Consider the following 17814-nt stretch of genomic DNA (forward strand, 5'->3'; position numbering starts at 1 on the left):
AGGCCCCGCTCACTCAAAATCTTTTTCACTCCATCTATCCATCACCAATTTGGTCTCCCACTTCTCGTTCGCTCCACCTCCGACACATATATCCTCTTGGTCAATCCTTCCTCAATCATTCTCTCCATGTGCGGAAACCATTTCAAAACACCCTCTTCTGCTCTCTCAACCAAGCTTTTTTTTATTTCCACACAGAAATTTAATTTCATACTTGTGTATATACTAATCCATACAAAGTACAGACACTGATTTCTGCTTTGGGAATAAAAGTAAACATATTCTTGTACCACTTCAAATTTCTAGTAGTGCCTTTTCACTGTTCCTGCTTGTTTGTCTTTTTTGGATATAAATCTTCCTGAGGGTGTGCTTCCATTTTTTTAAAGTATGTGTGCAAATAAGTAGCACAAGCTTCATTTGATAATCAATCCTACATGTAAAGTTTTCTGGCAAACATTGAAGGCAATGGTGTTGGATCATCATGTAAGATAGGAAGGGGAAGATTGTTACCTTACAGAGGAATAAGGTGAAAATTACAGACATCATAACTCTTCTCATTTATTTTGTAATAGATTTACAAAGCTACAATGTCAACAAATATATAACATCTATATACACAGCTATATGCATAACATGAGAGCTCATTTTAAAGAAAATGCATCCCAATTTCAGGTACAAATCTTTACTCATTAAATTTCAAATTACACCTGGAGACTTCTTGGATATTGTGCAAGTACAATTTTTTTTTTTCAAATCTTGATTCAAATTGAAGTTTAGCCTGAAGTACAAAGTAAAGCTTTCACCAAGCCAACATTAAGTACATATATTTATTTACAGCAGTGATGAGTATTATACATTATGTTAAGAACATTGGGCAATGTGTATATGCAAACAACATCCAAAAGAGTCCTAAAATGCAAAGAGAAAAATGCAGAAAAGCTTGTATTCAGCTTTATATTTTTTCTTTATAATTAGGTCAAAGTTTGACTATGGATCTACCACAGAAAAGAAAAATTGGAAACGTTGAGCATTTTATTCTTTCCTATTGTAGGATTAGTACCCATCATTACTTACGGGCAGCACTCTCAGACAGGCATTACAAACAATTCCTCTTTTCACTTCTTTTCCAAGGTTCAACATACAATTATAAGCTGCCTGCCCAGAGTGACGTTGTGGGTAAAGTTGATTTTGGGAAAAATTAAGGTAAAGAATCTCAATTTGTTTCTTTTCTGTAAAATTCTTTGCAAGTTTCTCCCAAGTTTAATTTGAAGTCTTTCTCATAAGCAGTCAGGTCGCCTTGCTATTCTCATAGAAAGAAAAACAATCAATAGGGAAAGTCTGCAATGCTAGTATGAGAGGGCTGCTTACTTGCAATGGTGGATTCTAAAAGAAGTAAAACAGCTCGTTGTAGTATCTATTTTGTTTTTCCCACCCATGGTTCTATTTAAAAAAGAATTCTTGGCTAAAACTACTCAAGCCAATCTAAAGCTCACTATAGCCTTCACATAAACTGGCACAAGTGAAACTGAAACTTGCTTAGCTGCATTTTTTAAGAGAAGTGGACAATACAAAACCAAAGATAAAATAACTTGGTAAACTGCTCTAAAGCTTTGTAGAATATTGATAAAGTATTGCTCTTAAAAATCTTGCTGAAACTTTCTAAGTTCTGACCTATGTTACAAGAAATCTAAAGGCTGTATTAACAGCCTGGGTGTTCTACCTTCATATATCAAAGATTTCCTGTAATAAATCAGAAATTTTAACATGTTAAACCTACACTACACGAGACCAGTTGTACGTATGGCCTATACATGTCAAGACCACAATAAAAGTGGGAAAAAAAAAAAAACTTTGTAAAGCATCTTTACATCACAAAAGATGCCATACCATGCAACACCAAATAGATAAACACTGTCTACATCCAAGAACAGATATAAAAATATTGATTATCAATTTTCGAATTACACTGTTCTTGAATCTAACAAAACACCTGATGTCACACACGCAGAAAACTGGCTATAGAGCAGTTTCCACTATGTACAACGAACTAAAATGCCACAACCATAAAACCTCTAAAAATTTCTACTATCTTAGAAAATTCTTAAACAATTTCAACCTTGTGGGTATAATAATAATAAGACTTACAAATATGTGGTCGTCATATTAGCTACAAATTAATGCTATGACCATTTGCATTTCTCCCACAGTAATAGTTAAAGGGCATTTTAGAGATTTTACAATAAGCAAATTGTGCAGTGGTTTGAAAATAAATCTTTCGATACCTGGCATCTCATATATATAAAATAATCGCTATATGTTGCATACAGATTTATGAAAAAAATACTTAACATAAATTAATCTCTGCCAAAAATCTATATTTACATCCAACCATACAAAGTGACCAAATCTATTTATAGGGGAATACATGCAATGACAGAAATTACGAAAATGTCACAGCAGCCAAAACAATTCATCAACATGGACATGCTCTTCGCTAGTTCAAACAGCTACCAACATTCAGGCTAAAAGTCCACAGTGTCTGAATTGTACTGATAAAAATATGTGGTGACACTCTACAATACCATTAGCACTTGAATTCTGATTTTTCTATCCTTAAATATGAAGGCCCAATGGTTATATCATACCACAGCAGCTTCCATTTTCCCTTAGATTTGCACCTTTCCATTATAGATGGAACTCAAGCTAGGGAAGGAAATATACCAAAATGCTGAAGATATGTATAGGTAGAACCAAAATTTACAATAATACAATCCTAAACCTGGGGAAAAGGCTGCACAATCTGCTGTGCTGATTGAAATAGACGTGCAGAGACCAAGCCTTTGATGAAGTGGTTATGCCAAGTATAAATAACACCTAAACTAATGTGGAATCATAACTAAACCTGCATTGTTGAGCAAACAACGTAATGATTAAAGGAACCTTAACACATAAGAAAACTTTACAAGTCTGTTCTCCTTGTGCTGACAAGGAGAATCACAGCCAGTCAAAACCTAAAACAGATTTATGACCCATTCAGCCGGTATAACAACACATTACTTCACTTTCATCCTCTGACACGTACTAGTCATTCACATGAAATTTTGCAGTCACATAGTTCATATTCATCCATTTTGATTTCTGACCTCTCACTACTAACAAATGGAATACCTAGAATTAATGTGGTTCAAATAAATAATGATCATTGGTAAAAATCATATTACAACACTTTAGAAACCTAAGGTTTTCATACACTGCTGGGATAATTATCACAACCAAAAAGATACAGTCTATCTATCTATCTATATCTGATGCTCGTTCCCTCCAGGAACTTCCCTAAGGGGGTGGTTACAGCAAAATTAAGAAACTTAATGTGATTAAGATAAACTACTGATCCGTGGCTTAAAAGGGAATAAAATTCATATACAAGAGAAAAAAGATGATACACAATCACAAACATAATTACCATATTCATTTACTAAGAACAGTAGTTCATCCCTATTCATCATAATTATAACCTGCTAGTTACTTCACCCTGCAATATTCTTAGGGGGATCAAACCTATTGTAACACTCACAGCCACATATCTGAATGTGCATGACTAGAAACATACAAGACAGCACATTTGTAATACAAGAGCAATAACAGTTTATCAAAGTTCTTTGCTAAAAAAAAACATGATACTGTTAATGCTCTCACCATACAAGATGAATAATCAGGGGAAATGTCTCAACAGTCAGAACCAAAAGATATCAGACAATCTTCAAATGAAGGCAATAACATATCAAGTGCAATACCAGCACAACTATATAAAACTGATACTAAAATACCATCAGCCTAACACAATTAAAATTTATGTTTATATGGTTCTTTCACTGCCAAAACCAGATCTCTTAAAAATCATTTTAGCTCATTTCCACTGATTTCAGTATAAAAATAAATACACTTTGCAACTGTGGCTGACTGTAAATGACATAAGTCTCTGATATGAAGTGATGATTTTACACTATTAGGTAGCAGTATCTTTTTCACCAAAGGCACGTAACTAGATTTACAATATCTCACAGTTACATAAATTTACCTTAGCAATGTCTGATATGAGCACGTAAGCCAAAGCTAACATCTGCATTTACCCTTTCCAATCAAGCAGGATGACAGGGAGTTCAGTGACTCTAAAGAGACTATTAAGTTGGCAAAAAATAATTGGATCTTGCAACATCAAAATGCTCTAGTAATCAGTGGCTGTGCATGATAAACACAGTAACTCTCTAATTATTATGAATGTTCTAATATTCATTACTGCCAAGCAAATGATTCCAATTCAACAAAATTTCTAACTTAGCAAAGCAAGTCTCCCCAAAGATAACTAACCTGTATCACCATCAGAGGAGGCACGATCTATGCAAGATTTTGCATCATTCTGATCATATGATTAAATATCATACTGAGCTTTAAAATCAGGCTAAAATAATCTTTGCCTAATTCTGAGTAATTTCATTAATCTATATGTACAGAAAAAGGAGGAGTATCATAAAAATACTTTATCAATTAGTCACTCCTTTAAATATCTAATTCATTTTCAGAATACCTGCATGGATAAGTGTACTGGTGAGAATTTGAAAAACTCAGTCTATGAGAAGACTGCCATGAAATATAAACTTGATGACTGATGCTGCCAAGGTATACTCTAATACTGAGGCCGGACCACAAAATATAGGTACCCTGTTGTCTACAGCCATCAATACAAGCTCTGGGATATACAGGAAGAGAATATAATTACAATAACAATAAGTACTGTATTACTGTTGATTTCTACCTTCATCACTAGGAACAACTTGTAAGCACCTTAACTGGCAGGGTTAAAGTTCTACAACAAAAAGAACAAAACCTAACCAAATAACTGGAAGACATGGAAAGAATAGAGTTTTTGTGCTTGATTTCAAAATAAAGAATTACTCAGCAAACTGTATATTCATATTACTGTACATCAAACAGAACAAGAGGCAAAAATACCATTACTATTGGTAGTGGAAACTAAAATGCAAGAACTGAAACAACGGTATCACTCAGGTGTGAATGAATGGGAACAAAAATAGAGAAGGACCTCATCTTTTCTGGCAAAATGAGAGCTGCAAGTAAAATATTTCCTTCTATCTACATAGAAACACCAGCAAAATATCAGAAGTAAAATCTGCCTAACATCTATCATTCAACAAGGTATATACAGTTGCAGCTCAGGTACCATGAAAAGTGATCATCCCACCCTTCACCAACTTTGGTGAATTTAAACTGGATTAGAAACTCAAATGTGACAATGTCACACAGCATTCTATTACATACTTCACCAATTACAACATAGGACCATTGTTTCCGGCCTTCCAACTGAATAACAAACTTAGTCATCATTCTAGCATTCTTGTACACTATTCGGAGCTTTCCTCAATTTCGTCATATTCATCATCTTCATAAAATTCGTTGTCAATTTGACTGAAGTGCCTGTAAGAATACATATACATGTTAACATCAATCAGTCCTAAATATTTCACATAATAAACTGTTACTAATAAAAAAAAAGTTCAGTTCCCACTGGCGATTTGTTCTGGGGGCTCTCCCCACTAAAAGGAAATGATGGAAAATGCTCCATTAAGGGTAAGATACTTATGAAAAATAATCTACCAAAGCAAAGCAAATACACTTATAATGTTCATGTAGCTAAAGTATACGTTATGTAATCATATTCTTTTAATTAGTTTATAACAATGAGTTCCTCTTGCTCATGTGAAAAATAATGAACTTGTATAAAAGAACATACACACATTGTACCTGCACTTGTTCACTGTTTCCCACATCAACAAGGTAATGCTAAGAACAGACAAAGGAGGAGGATGACATCCACCATCGGGACTACATGTCATAGAAAGTTGTTGTTGTGTGTGTATCAATAAGTAGTGCATGCAGGTTAATTAAGAAGTGCTCAGTGTTTTCTTTAGTGTAGATGAATTGCAGACATGAGAGGCCTTAGGATATACTAAAACTATGTTAGTAGTGTTGTAATGATGGGTGATATCTAGAGTGGAAGCAGGAGAATGTGATTTGTGTCTGTTTGGGGAATGTGGTTTCTCATAGGTGTATGTCTCGTACGTTGGAGCGCAAGACTGAGTTGGCATTGTTAATGGAGTGAAACAGATCTGTGGGCCCTGAATGTGGATAGGGAGCTGTGGTTTTGGTGCATTACACATGACAGCTAGAGACTCAATGTTAATGAATGTGGCCTTTTTTGTCTTTCCTGGTGCTACCACGCTGAAGCAGGGGTAGCAATGCTGTTTCCTGTGGGCAGGGTGGCACAAGAAATGGATGAAGGCACACATATACATACAAATACACATGCATACACATGTACATATTCATACTTGCTTGCCTTCATCCATTCCTGTTGCCATCCCACCACACAAGAAATAGCATCGCTGCCACCCGCTTCAGCGAGGTAGCGCCAGGAAAACACACAAAAAAAGGCCACATTCATTCACACACAGCTACCTATCCAGATCCAGGCCCCACAGACCTCCCCATGGTTTACCCAAGACACTTCATACCCTGGTTCAGTCCATTGACAGGATGTCGACCCTGGTATACCACATAGTTCCAATTCACTCTATTCCTTGCACACCTCTAACCCTCCTGCATGTTCAGGCCCCGATGACTCAAAATCTTTTTCACTCCATCCTTCCACCTCTAATCTGGTCTCCTACTTCTCCTTGTTCCCTTCACCTCTGACATATATATCCTCATTGTCAATCTTTCCTCACTCATTCTCTCCATATGTCCAAACCAATTCAAGACACCCTCTTCTGCTCTCTCAACCACACACTTTTTATTCCCACACATCTCTCTTACCCTTTCATTACTTAATCAAACCACCTCACACCACATACTATCCTCAAACATTTCATTTCCAAAACATCCACCCTCCTATGTGCAACCCATATAATCTTGTTGAAAGAACTATTCCTTCAAACATACCCATTTTTGCTCTCCAGGAAAACTTTCTTTCCTTCCACACATTCTTCATCACTCCCAGAACCTTCACCACCTCCCCCAACCTGAGACTCGTTTCCACTTCCATGGTTCCATTCAGAGATAAGTCCACACCCAGATATCTAAAACACTTCACTTCCTCCAATTTTCCTCCATTCAAACTTACATCCTAATTAACCTGTCCCTCAACCCTACTGAACCTAATGACCTTCCTCTTATTCACATTTACTCTTAATTTTCTCTTTTTACACACTTCTCCAAACTCAGTCAACTTATGCAGTTTCTCATTTCCCAGGCCTTGTCATCCCTAACAGACTGCAACTTGCTCCTCTCTCCAAAACTTGCATTTACAAATTGAACAATCATGGGTATGGGGGAGAAAGAATACTTCCCATGTACTCCCTGCATGTCGTAGAAGGTGACTAAATGGGGTGGAAGTGGGGGGTTGGAAATCCTAACCTCCAGTTTTTACTTTTTCAAAGAAAATAGAGAGATGGGTGCTAAGTGAGGATTTTTCCTCTAAGGCTCAGTCCTCTGTTCTTGACGCTACCTAACTAATGTGGGAAATAGCGAATATGGATGAAAAAATAATATTCTGTATATTTAGACTTAAGTATGTACTACCTTCAGTTGCTTTGAAAGATAAAGTAGCATTTATATAACAGACTGTCACATATTGATAATATCTATAAAACTGTAGCATTAACTTACCTAGTGAGAACATAAACCACACCCTCATATGTGGCCATCATGATTGCAGTGTTAGGAATCTGTCGTATGAGTTGTGTTGTAAGCCCACGGTAAAGACCAGACCATCCTTCCTCACGCAAGACCAAGCTAAGGGTTTGCCAAAAGCCCCGATACTTGCATCCCTCCTCTCTAAGCCGTGTTCTTGCTACTTCTGCAATGCAAGAGGTGAATGCTGTATGTAACTGGGCTACCCGTCATATATACAATTAATCAGTATCAGAATTCAGTAACATAAATTTCTTCCATATATATATATATATATATATATATGGGAGGGTATTGATTGAGAGGGTGAAGGCATGTACAGAGCATCAGATTGGGGAAGAGCAGTGTGGTTTCAGAAGTGGTAGAGGATGTGTGGATCAGGTGTTTGCTTTGAAGAATGTATGTGAGAAATACTTAGAAAAGCAAATGGATTTGTATGTAGCATTTATGGATCTGGAGAAGGCATATGATAGAGTTGATAGAGATGCTCTGTGGAAGGTATTAAGAATATATGGTGTGGGAGGAAAGTTGTTAGAAGCAGTGAAAAGTTTTTATCAAGGATGTAATGCATGTGTACGTGTAGGAAGAGAGGAAAGTGATTGGTTCTCAGTGAATGTAGGTTTGCGGCAGGGGTGTGTGATGTCTCCATGGTTGTTTAATTTGTTTATGGATGGGGTTGCTAGGGAGGTAAATGCAAGAGTTTTGGAAAGAGGGGCAAGTATGAAGTCTGTTGGGGATGAGAGAGCTTGGGAAGTGAGTCAGTTGTTCGCTGATGATACAGAGCTGGTGGCTGATTCATGTGAGAAACTGCAGAAGCTGGTGACTGAGTTTGGTAAAGTGTGTGGAAGAAGAAAGTTAAGAGTAAATGTGAATAAGAGCAAGGTTATTAGGTACCGTAGGGTTGAGGGTCAAGTCAATTGGGAGGTGAGTTTGAATGGAGAAAAACTGGAGGAAGTGAAGTGTTTTAGATATCTGGGAGTGGATCTGGCAGCGGATGGAACCATGGAAGCGGAAGTGGATCATAGGGTGGGGGAGGGGGCGAAAATTTTGGGAGCCTTGAAGAATGTGTGGAAGTCGAGAACATTATCTCGGAAAGCAAAAATGGGTATGTTTGAAGGAATAGTGGTGCCAACAATGTTGTATGGTTGAGAGGCGTGGGCTATGGATAGAGTTGTGCGCAGGAGGATGGATGTGCTGGAAATGAGATGTTTGAGGACAATGTGTGGTGTGAGGTGGTTTGATCGAGTAAGTAACGTAAGGGTAAGAGAGATGTGTGGAAATAAAAAGAGAGTGGTTGAGAGAGCAGAAGAGGGTGTTTTGAAATGGTTTGGGCACATGGAGAGAATGAGTGAGGAAAGATTGACCAAGAGGATATATGTGTCGGAGGTGGAGGGAATGAGGAGAAGAGGAAGACCAAATTGGAGGTGGAAAGATGGAGTGAAAAAGATTTTGTGTGATCGGGGCCTGAACATGCAGGAGGGTGAAAGGAGGGCAAGGAATAGAGTGAATTGGAGCGATGTGGTATACAGGGGTTGACGTGCTGTCAGTGGATTGAATCAAGGCATGTGAAGCGTCTGGGGTAAACCATGGAAAGCTGTGTAGGTATGTATATTTGCGTGTGTGGACGTGTGTATGTACATGTGTATGGGGGGGGGGTGGGCATTTCTTTCGTCTGTTTCCTTGCGCTACCTCGCAAATGCAGGAGACAGCGACAAAGTATAAAAAAAAAAAAAAAAAAAAATCTTCCAAATGTAAGCATACAGTACTCTTAATTTTTACTGTGAAGAGCTCCAACCTACCATCATAGATTCCTTCCTTCAACTACTTTTCTCCGAAAGACAAAAATTTCCTGATAAGTTAACTGAAGCACAATATACCCCTTGAGGGGGAGGACTTCCAACTCCAATTACCACTCTTAGTAACCAACAAGATGCAGAGAATTTGAGTAGTATTTAACCTCTCCTTTTTTTTCCCACACAGGCTGAATTACTGACACTACTCCCTAAAGCACACTAGAAAAAACAATCTACACCTTGCAGTTTGACAAACATGTAAACTATAACCAATAACTGATATCAAGGAATAATTATTACACAATCAAATGTCCTTAAATAGCTACTAAAGATTTAAAGAATGAGCTGTGTTCTATAGAACGGCTTACATGGAAGAAGGACTTCAGTCATACAAATCCACTTCGATCTTTGCAAGTACTGTTCACATAGTTAAACACATGCACTATATATAACTATAACCATAGTGGTATATATCCTAAAAGGTAGCAACATCTTGTTCATCAGCCTTGACACAATAAGTTAACAACTAATCATACATCCCAAACAACTAAGTTAACTCCACTTATTCTAGTACGGGACCCTGTGACTCTTCTATCCTGTACTACTCTCTCTTTTATCTCTCCTTCCATATTGTCAAACTTACCCAAGATAACTAACAAATACTTAAAATTCTGTTATCTCTTCCAGTCCCTCTTTAGCCCCCTCCCCATCTGTAATACAGTTCAGTAAACAAACTCTCTTCTCTATAAAATTTATACTTTCAACTTGTTTCCTTTTAAACACCATTACTTTACTTTTATCACATTGGGTAGAAAAAACAGACAGGGACATTAGGTCGTAGTGTCAGTAGGAATGATAGGCAGCTGAGTCTCTGCAAACACTGCCCTTTGCCATTGACCTGTTAAGGATTAGGCACTAAAGGCTAAAAAGCTGCAATGGAGTTCACTAGTTATGGAGACTATTGCTGTGACCATCCCCTTGAGGAAGTTTTTAGAGGGTACAGGCATCAGAGATATAGATAGACAGATAGATGCTGTAAATATATGAATCTAAACGGATGTCTAACAGACATCTCGTTACTATAAAATGAATGCCAAAAATAAAATTTCAATAAAGAGCATTTGAATGAAACAAATCTGGTTAGAAAACTCTGATAAAAAGGAATGCACCACGTACCATACCCAAACCTGTAGTATCCAATTTTCATAAACCTAACATGAATTGCATATAAGAACTGTAATAATATAAAATAAACTTCTAAATGAAATTTTTTTTTTATCTTTCCTATACAAAAATATATACACAAGAATTTATGTAATGAAAGATGATACACCATCATTATACTGAAAAATGCAAATAAAGGAGTATCACCATAGTGCACTTTCTCCTGGAGTACCAGATTGTTTCCACCTTTTATTTGTACTTGTTTTGGAACCAAATGTGTTGCTTAGTTTGCAATGAGGTTGTTGAGAAAGATGTTGCCCATGATTTTGTATGAGCTAATAAAATTCTTTATCCTGTTAGCAACTGTGGTGCAATATCACCTTACTAATAAAAGCTTTAATTCATCTAGCTATGATTACGGCAAGACCTCTTACTGAAAGGGTCCTGGTGTTACTCATGACCTTTTTTTCTATGGTCTCCTCCAGCTCCAAGGCTGCACTATATTCAGTAACAAGAACAGGATGGACTCCTTTGAAGTGAGTTCTTTAATGAGACTGTACTCTCTTTTGTCAACTGACGATGATAGTTTCATCAAAGGTAACATTTCATTCACAGAGTAACCTCAAGTTGGTGGAGTCCACCAATGGCTTTAATTTGTAAATATGACCAATAGTATATATTATTCAATGAGAAACATTCCATTAATTTGAGTTTATTTACTTTTTTGTGTGTGTCCAGTACTAAGTTCTACAATAAACAGCTCCTTTTGCTGGCTGTCAGCTTCTATGGAAAGCAGTGTACAGCAGGTTAATATCTGGTCATTCTGCCATGTAAAACCAACTGAGTAGCTACACCTTTCTTGCCTAACAGGATGCTCCTTGACTCTAGGAAGGGGAAAAAGTAAAATTAGATTGGCTTCATCCTTCACAAAACATTCAAAAGATATGTTTACTATACTTGTAGGATAATTACACCAATCAACAGAATTCTTCAAAATGCTTGAGGCATTACTGCTCACTATTCTATAGACCATTATGTACTAACCGGGGTCATCACTAACCCCCATTAACTCACACAATTTCTGGTAAACAATGAAAAAACTAACATCATCTCTTTGGGACATGCAAATTATTCCTAAAAGCTTATAAAGCAAGCACCCATTATAAAAACTTGAACTTACCATGTGGATAGCAGATGGAGGACGCTATGGTTTTTGATGTGGCACCAGCAAGCATAAATTCAAGGAAGTCTCGTGTCGATCGATTATTGGGATTACCTTGCCTGAAAAAATGTATATTATTTTCAATCAAAGTCTAGGGTCTGTGAAGGAGAGCAACAATAAAAAGGTATAAAAAACCCAGAAAGTAAGCAATATACAGCCAGAAAACATTACAGACTAAATATTCAAGGCAGTGTAGGCCTCACTTAAGATGAAGTGTGGTACAGTAGCAGAGGTGGATGGAATAGTTGCCAGAGTTTCTCATGAAGTGGAGTGACAGTGTTGCTGACTGGTTAGTCAGGCTATTCATCATTAACATGGCTCATTAGGAAAGCGCTTTAGGAATGGTAGAATGCCTGGATATAGAGGTAGGGGGAACAAAAGCGAATGCTCAAGTTACAATGGTATAAGTCTTTTGCACATACCTGTTAGCCATATGGTAAAATGATAATTCAAAGGGTAGAGGCTTGCTCAGAACATGTGGCTTCAGGATGGGTAAAGAATATGTGGACCATGTGTTTGCTTTGAAGAATTTGTGAGCAAAATATTTGAAAAAAGAGAGAACTGAATGTGGCACATGGATCTGAAGACAGCAGAGGCTTTGTGGAAAATGCTGCAAACATATGGGGTAAAACAGAAAGGTTGTAAATGAAGAGAAGCTTTTACCACAAAAGTAGGGCACACATGAGAGTAGGATGGGAGAAGGATGAAAGGTTCTCGTGAGGGAAGCTCTATGTAATGGACTTATTAAACCAGGCTAGACTGTAATAACTGTAGACAGTTTGGATGCATACCATCCACATCAGAAGGGAACAGATTACACGTTGCATGACTTTAGATATGCAAACCCGTTGCATTACAGTTTACTGTAATGATTACTCTAATGCAGCACTACATTTCATTCAGACCTTTCCATAAACCTCCCCAAATTGTGAAGAGAAGATTGGCACCTTCCTATCAACAATCCATCACACTGAACATACATATCATCAGACTAACTATTAGTAAGCTGTGACTCCATGTCCAACTATGTTATGAGTCCGAGAATTCAAGAGGGATTTACTGGGAGTACCATGATGATGAGGTTGGGAAAATATCAGAAAAGTATAAGTACAACAAAGCCTTGGGTTGAACCAAAATGCTGCACTGCCAGTGATTCACGAATCTTTTTTTCTGAAACTAGTACTCACCATTCTACCTTCAAATTTCACATTCGAGAAGCAATATGTAAAAAACTTACCTATAAGCAATAAGTTTTGCTTTGATGGCTTCATATATCACAAAATGGATGACAGTTTCTGATATCCCATAGTATGACGCTGTGATCCCACGGTAGAACCCAAAAATTCCCTGCAAAAGCAATTAGATTTCATAAGCAAAAGTGGAGAACTGATTTCAAGTAGTCATGTTAACCTTCATTAGTATGCACACCAGATACAGCAAAAATTTCACTATACAGAACCATTTATTAACTGAATTAACAATCAGAAATCAATCAACACCAAAATAAATTCTAAATTTCATACAAAAGTCTTAGCCTTTAAAAATGGAGTTTACTTTTCTCAGTTTATGCACAATAGTTTGCAATAATTTAGTTTTGTCTAGAGCTTCAATGGTTTCCTTATTAAAAACAAGACAACTTGGCCCAGCACCCTTTAATCAGAAGGTATGCAGACTGGCTGGCACCCAAACTGACAGTATTTGTAGAACAAACTATTCAATTTTGGTCCCTCCCCAAACTCTTCCTCTCTATGCTAGTTCAAGTATTATAATGCACATGTTTAAGTTCATGAGTCAATATTGTATGATACCAGAAGCATGATACTGATAGTCTCAAAACAGGAAAAAATATAAAGAAGCATCAGTTCTCAATGACCCTTTCCTACATCTATATTAAGTAATCTCAGTGTGGAAGACAATAAGCTGAATTCTTGCTTTGCTGTTTTACCCTTTCGAGAAGTTATGAAAGTAATGATACCAAGATTCTGGCAGCTTGGTGCACAACTAAATAGACATCGGGTGTACCAATGATGGAATCTAAATCTAAAATGAAAGCCAAGTAACAAAACGTAAACATGTTTTTCATCTTTAAAGAAGTATTTTACGAGAGGCTCACTTACAAATATAATTGGGAGTACTTGGAAAGGGGCTAGATGATATGAATCAAACTATTTATCACGGTGCACTGGCAACCTCTATGAGTAAAGCAGAGCATACTCAAAGTTGTTGTGTGGCTACTTTATAGCCTTTAGAAAACAACTTCCAACTCTATGGGAATATGGTTTACATGAGATAATGCTCAATCTCTTAGGCACCAATATAGACCTTGGACTTTCTGAACTGTTGCACCATTCTGATCCTACACCAAAGAATGCATCACTCAATCTTTTCAAATCTGCAACATGATTAACAATGTAAATTATACCTGTTGATGGTAGATCCGACGAATAAACTGGAGGGCTGAGGATTTTCGACCATAAGCACTGTGGTCCAACTGCAAACGAGTTTTGATGAACCAAATAGGATTGGTTGCTGTACATGCTGTAAAGCCTGAAATAATAAAATAAAAACTTAACTCCAAGAAAAAGAAAATATCTGCAGATATGGCAGCATCTTTCATACAAAAATGGAAAGCCTGAGTCTCTTATCTATCATAGAGTTTGATACATTTTTCTTTTTATGTTAAAGGAAAATTATGCTGTAGTTATGAATCAGTGCTGAAAGAACATACTGTACATCAATACCAGAAATATTACTATCATGCTCCAAAGGTTGAAGATGGACTGATGTAGAAAGTCTTTGTAGCTCTATTGTTTTTTTCAAATTAACAGCCTAATTCAAGTTAATGAGATCAATGACAGCTGTCAACAAAACTTTTAAATCTTGCACACTGCTCCTTCAGATTTCACTAATCAGTGTAACAAAAAGATTTACAGTGTCTATGCAGGCTTACTGTTTTGTCTAATGCAGAATTAGCTACAGGGAATAAGTGCAGAAGCTTTACACCTCATAAGCCATTGTAAGTAGGATCTTTTGGCTGAAAGCAATAATGATAATGGTGGATTCTTTGTGTTACTTATCTTTCAAAGATATATTTATCTAACCTATTTATGGTAAGCTTTGTATGTACTTTTTCAATGCATTCTTGAACTTATATCCCATGCTCTATCTGATGGTAGATGGCAAGGTGTTGAAGAGTCACAGGCAGGGCGTTCTCTCTTTTTGTGCATACTGCACTCTTGGATATCAAAGGCGGCATTTTACAGTCTTCCATGACTGTCGTGCCAGTAGGATTTTAGAATGTAAGTTGGGAAACATACCTTATAGGATCTTCAAGGTATTGACCATGACATACTTCTATCTGCACTCCAAGGAGTATAGATAGCCTCAGTGATTTCTGTCATTCCCATTCATTTAGTTCCATTACTACATTAATATGGGTTGTGAAAGATCTCTGGACACTTTCTAAATCCACAATTTCGAACGCCTTGAAGAGTGAAGTTCGAATCCACTGTTTTGTTGTGTTCACTGAAGGTTATGTCCTTAGACATTATATAACTCCATGGTCTTTCACCTCATTTACCTTGTTTATAGCAGCGTCTGTGTCCGTCCTGTATTTTTTTTCTATTCATTTTGCCTAAACTGGAGTTGTTGAAATTTATCTACCCAGAAAAGCACGTTGTCTTCCGTTGCCCAGTTAAAAACTTAGTTATGTTGCTTTGTAGCCTTTTGGCATCATCTACTGATGTAATTTTTCATACCTATTCTTGTATCATCATCTGCAAAGGATGGTAAGGAACCGTGGCTTGTTTTTTGTCGATATCAGATACAAGATTAAGGAACAAGAAAGGTGAAAGTTTACTTCCTTGGGGACTACGTTGTTTACTATAAAGGCACTCAAGAAGGCTGTGTTGTGATCCAGGAACGGTGAAAGTACACCTCTTTGAGGAACTACGCAGTTTACTATACAGGCACTTGAGATGGCTGTGCTGTGATCTTTTAGTTAGAAATGTTGTATATCCAACTCCCAATTTTAACGGTTATTCCCATTATAATAGTGATATGCATAAAAACATAATTATCTTGAACAGCCATAACACCTTCTGTACGATCAACAAACAGAAATCAAGCAACTATTCAACACTCAAAGATTTCTTGAACCACAGTCCCGAGAAAATACACCAAAGTCGGTACCACATATATATCAATTATATGATTCCCACTTACATTTAAAGCAGTGTAGTACAATTACAATAATAAATCTCACTCAAACATAAGTTGTCTTTACCAAAAACTCTTGCACAATAACCAAATACAGTGTTTGGAATGTTTGTTACTTCGTCCTTCATGGACAGTCATCTATTGCATTTTCACGACTTATCAAGGCCAGACTGACATTTTTTCATTACTCACCAAGACCCACGATGAAGAGCTGGAGTTTCTTAAGGATTTAGTTACTGGTTAAAGCAAAGGCAGAGTGGATGTTAAAGGAACATGGGGTTGTGTGTCAGATATTGCAACCACGCCGTTACCCTAAATTATATGTATGGCAAGAGCTTAGCGTTGCCTTGGTGAGCATAGAATGCGCATAGAGGTGGAAAAATAGGCAAATGGAAAACAATATATAAAAAAAACATATGGGACAGAACTGAAATACTTAGGGATAAAGAGAAATCTGGCAAGCAAACTAACTACGTAGTCGATTAGCTGTGGTGCAAACGGAGCCATCTAATGTTCCGTTAATACACACTTGCCGCCCACAGCCTTCTCTCTGACACTTCACTCACAAACATAATTATGCATTATAAACATTATCCATTTAAACAATCAAACTTTAATCGCTCTCAAATTCACCACCACCTTCGAAGGTTTAGCAAAAAACACTTCCCTTGGCTATGTTTCCGTGAGCAAAAGACTGTATTATCTCAATAAAATGAATATTTTCATTCCATTCCTTTACTCGTTAAAATTTTGAGTTTTGTGATATCAAATTTTACAGGCACCCTGCAACATGGAGAGGAAAAGGTGTGTCCGGCCCGGCGTGTCGCTAGCCCTGAGGATCATCTGCTGTGCACGTGATACCGAGCCGGCGTCGCCAACACCACCACTGCCGGCCGCATTCGAATTAACATTCATGTACTGGCACACATAAAAATAACCAAAAAAAGGAACACTGCCAAACTCATAAACACGATTCCCAACCAAGTCATCAGCTCGGGTATAGAGGACCAGTCTCCACCAAGTATATATATATATATATATATATATATATATATATATATATATATATATATATATATATATATATATTGACCTCTAAATTCTGAAGCATCGTCTGTGCCAACTTGTTATATCTTCAAGGGGTGGAGCAAGGAAAAACAACCTAAAACACGCACACCCCACAGAATTACACGGATCATCACTACGCCACTCGTTATCATTTTTCACCTGGCAACTCTAACGTTCTGAAAACCTCGTTTGATTCAGCGCCATATGTTCTCACGTCACCACATGCATTGTCCTTCAAGTGAGCTGGTCTATAAAGAGCCGAGGTACGCTATGAGATCTCACAGCACCGATACACAACAGATGAATGTTAGCGTTATCTGTTGAAACTAGATTTTCTTCTGTCTTTGCCAACGGAGTTTACTATTCTACAACCATTAGTGATAATCAACATGTATTAACCTACTTCAACATATTGCTCACGAGTTGCAGACTCATTATATTAGGTGTACCATGTAAACTGCAACATAACTAACTGTTCATTGCCATTCACAACTCAGAAGTTGGACCTAAAACTGGAGACGGAAATTATTCCTAGACACACAAACGCCCATGTTTGATCACTCTCCAGTTGTATTTTGGGTGGTC

General features: G+C 37.2%; 1 protein-coding gene across 3 annotated transcripts in view; it reads right to left on the reverse strand.

Moving 5' to 3' along the window:
* Window positions 1-542: 542 nt before the first annotated feature.
* The window catches only part of Rim2 (replication in mitochondria 2), a 65424-nt gene continuing 48152 nt past the window's right edge, over window positions 543-17814 (reverse strand). For 2 of the 3 annotated variants that reach the window (XM_071671069.1, XM_071671068.1), the window contains exons 4-8: window positions 14366-14490; window positions 13181-13290; window positions 11902-12002; window positions 7741-7930; window positions 543-5490 (exon numbers count right to left, since the gene is read on the reverse strand). In XM_071671069.1, coding sequence (XP_071527170.1) covers window positions 5418-5490; window positions 7741-7930; window positions 11902-12002; window positions 13181-13290; window positions 14366-14490 — 599 coding nt within the window. In that variant the 3' untranslated portion in view covers window positions 543-5417. Of the gene's footprint in view, window positions 5491-7740; window positions 7931-11405; window positions 11606-11901; window positions 12003-13180; window positions 13291-14365; window positions 14491-17814 lie in introns of those variants that run through there. The other variant, XM_071671070.1, reaches the window with a different exon arrangement.

This window comes from Panulirus ornatus, chromosome 16 (assembly GCF_036320965.1).
Source record: "Panulirus ornatus isolate Po-2019 chromosome 16, ASM3632096v1, whole genome shotgun sequence".
In the NCBI taxonomy this organism is placed as follows: Eukaryota; Metazoa; Arthropoda; class Malacostraca; order Decapoda; family Palinuridae; genus Panulirus; species Panulirus ornatus.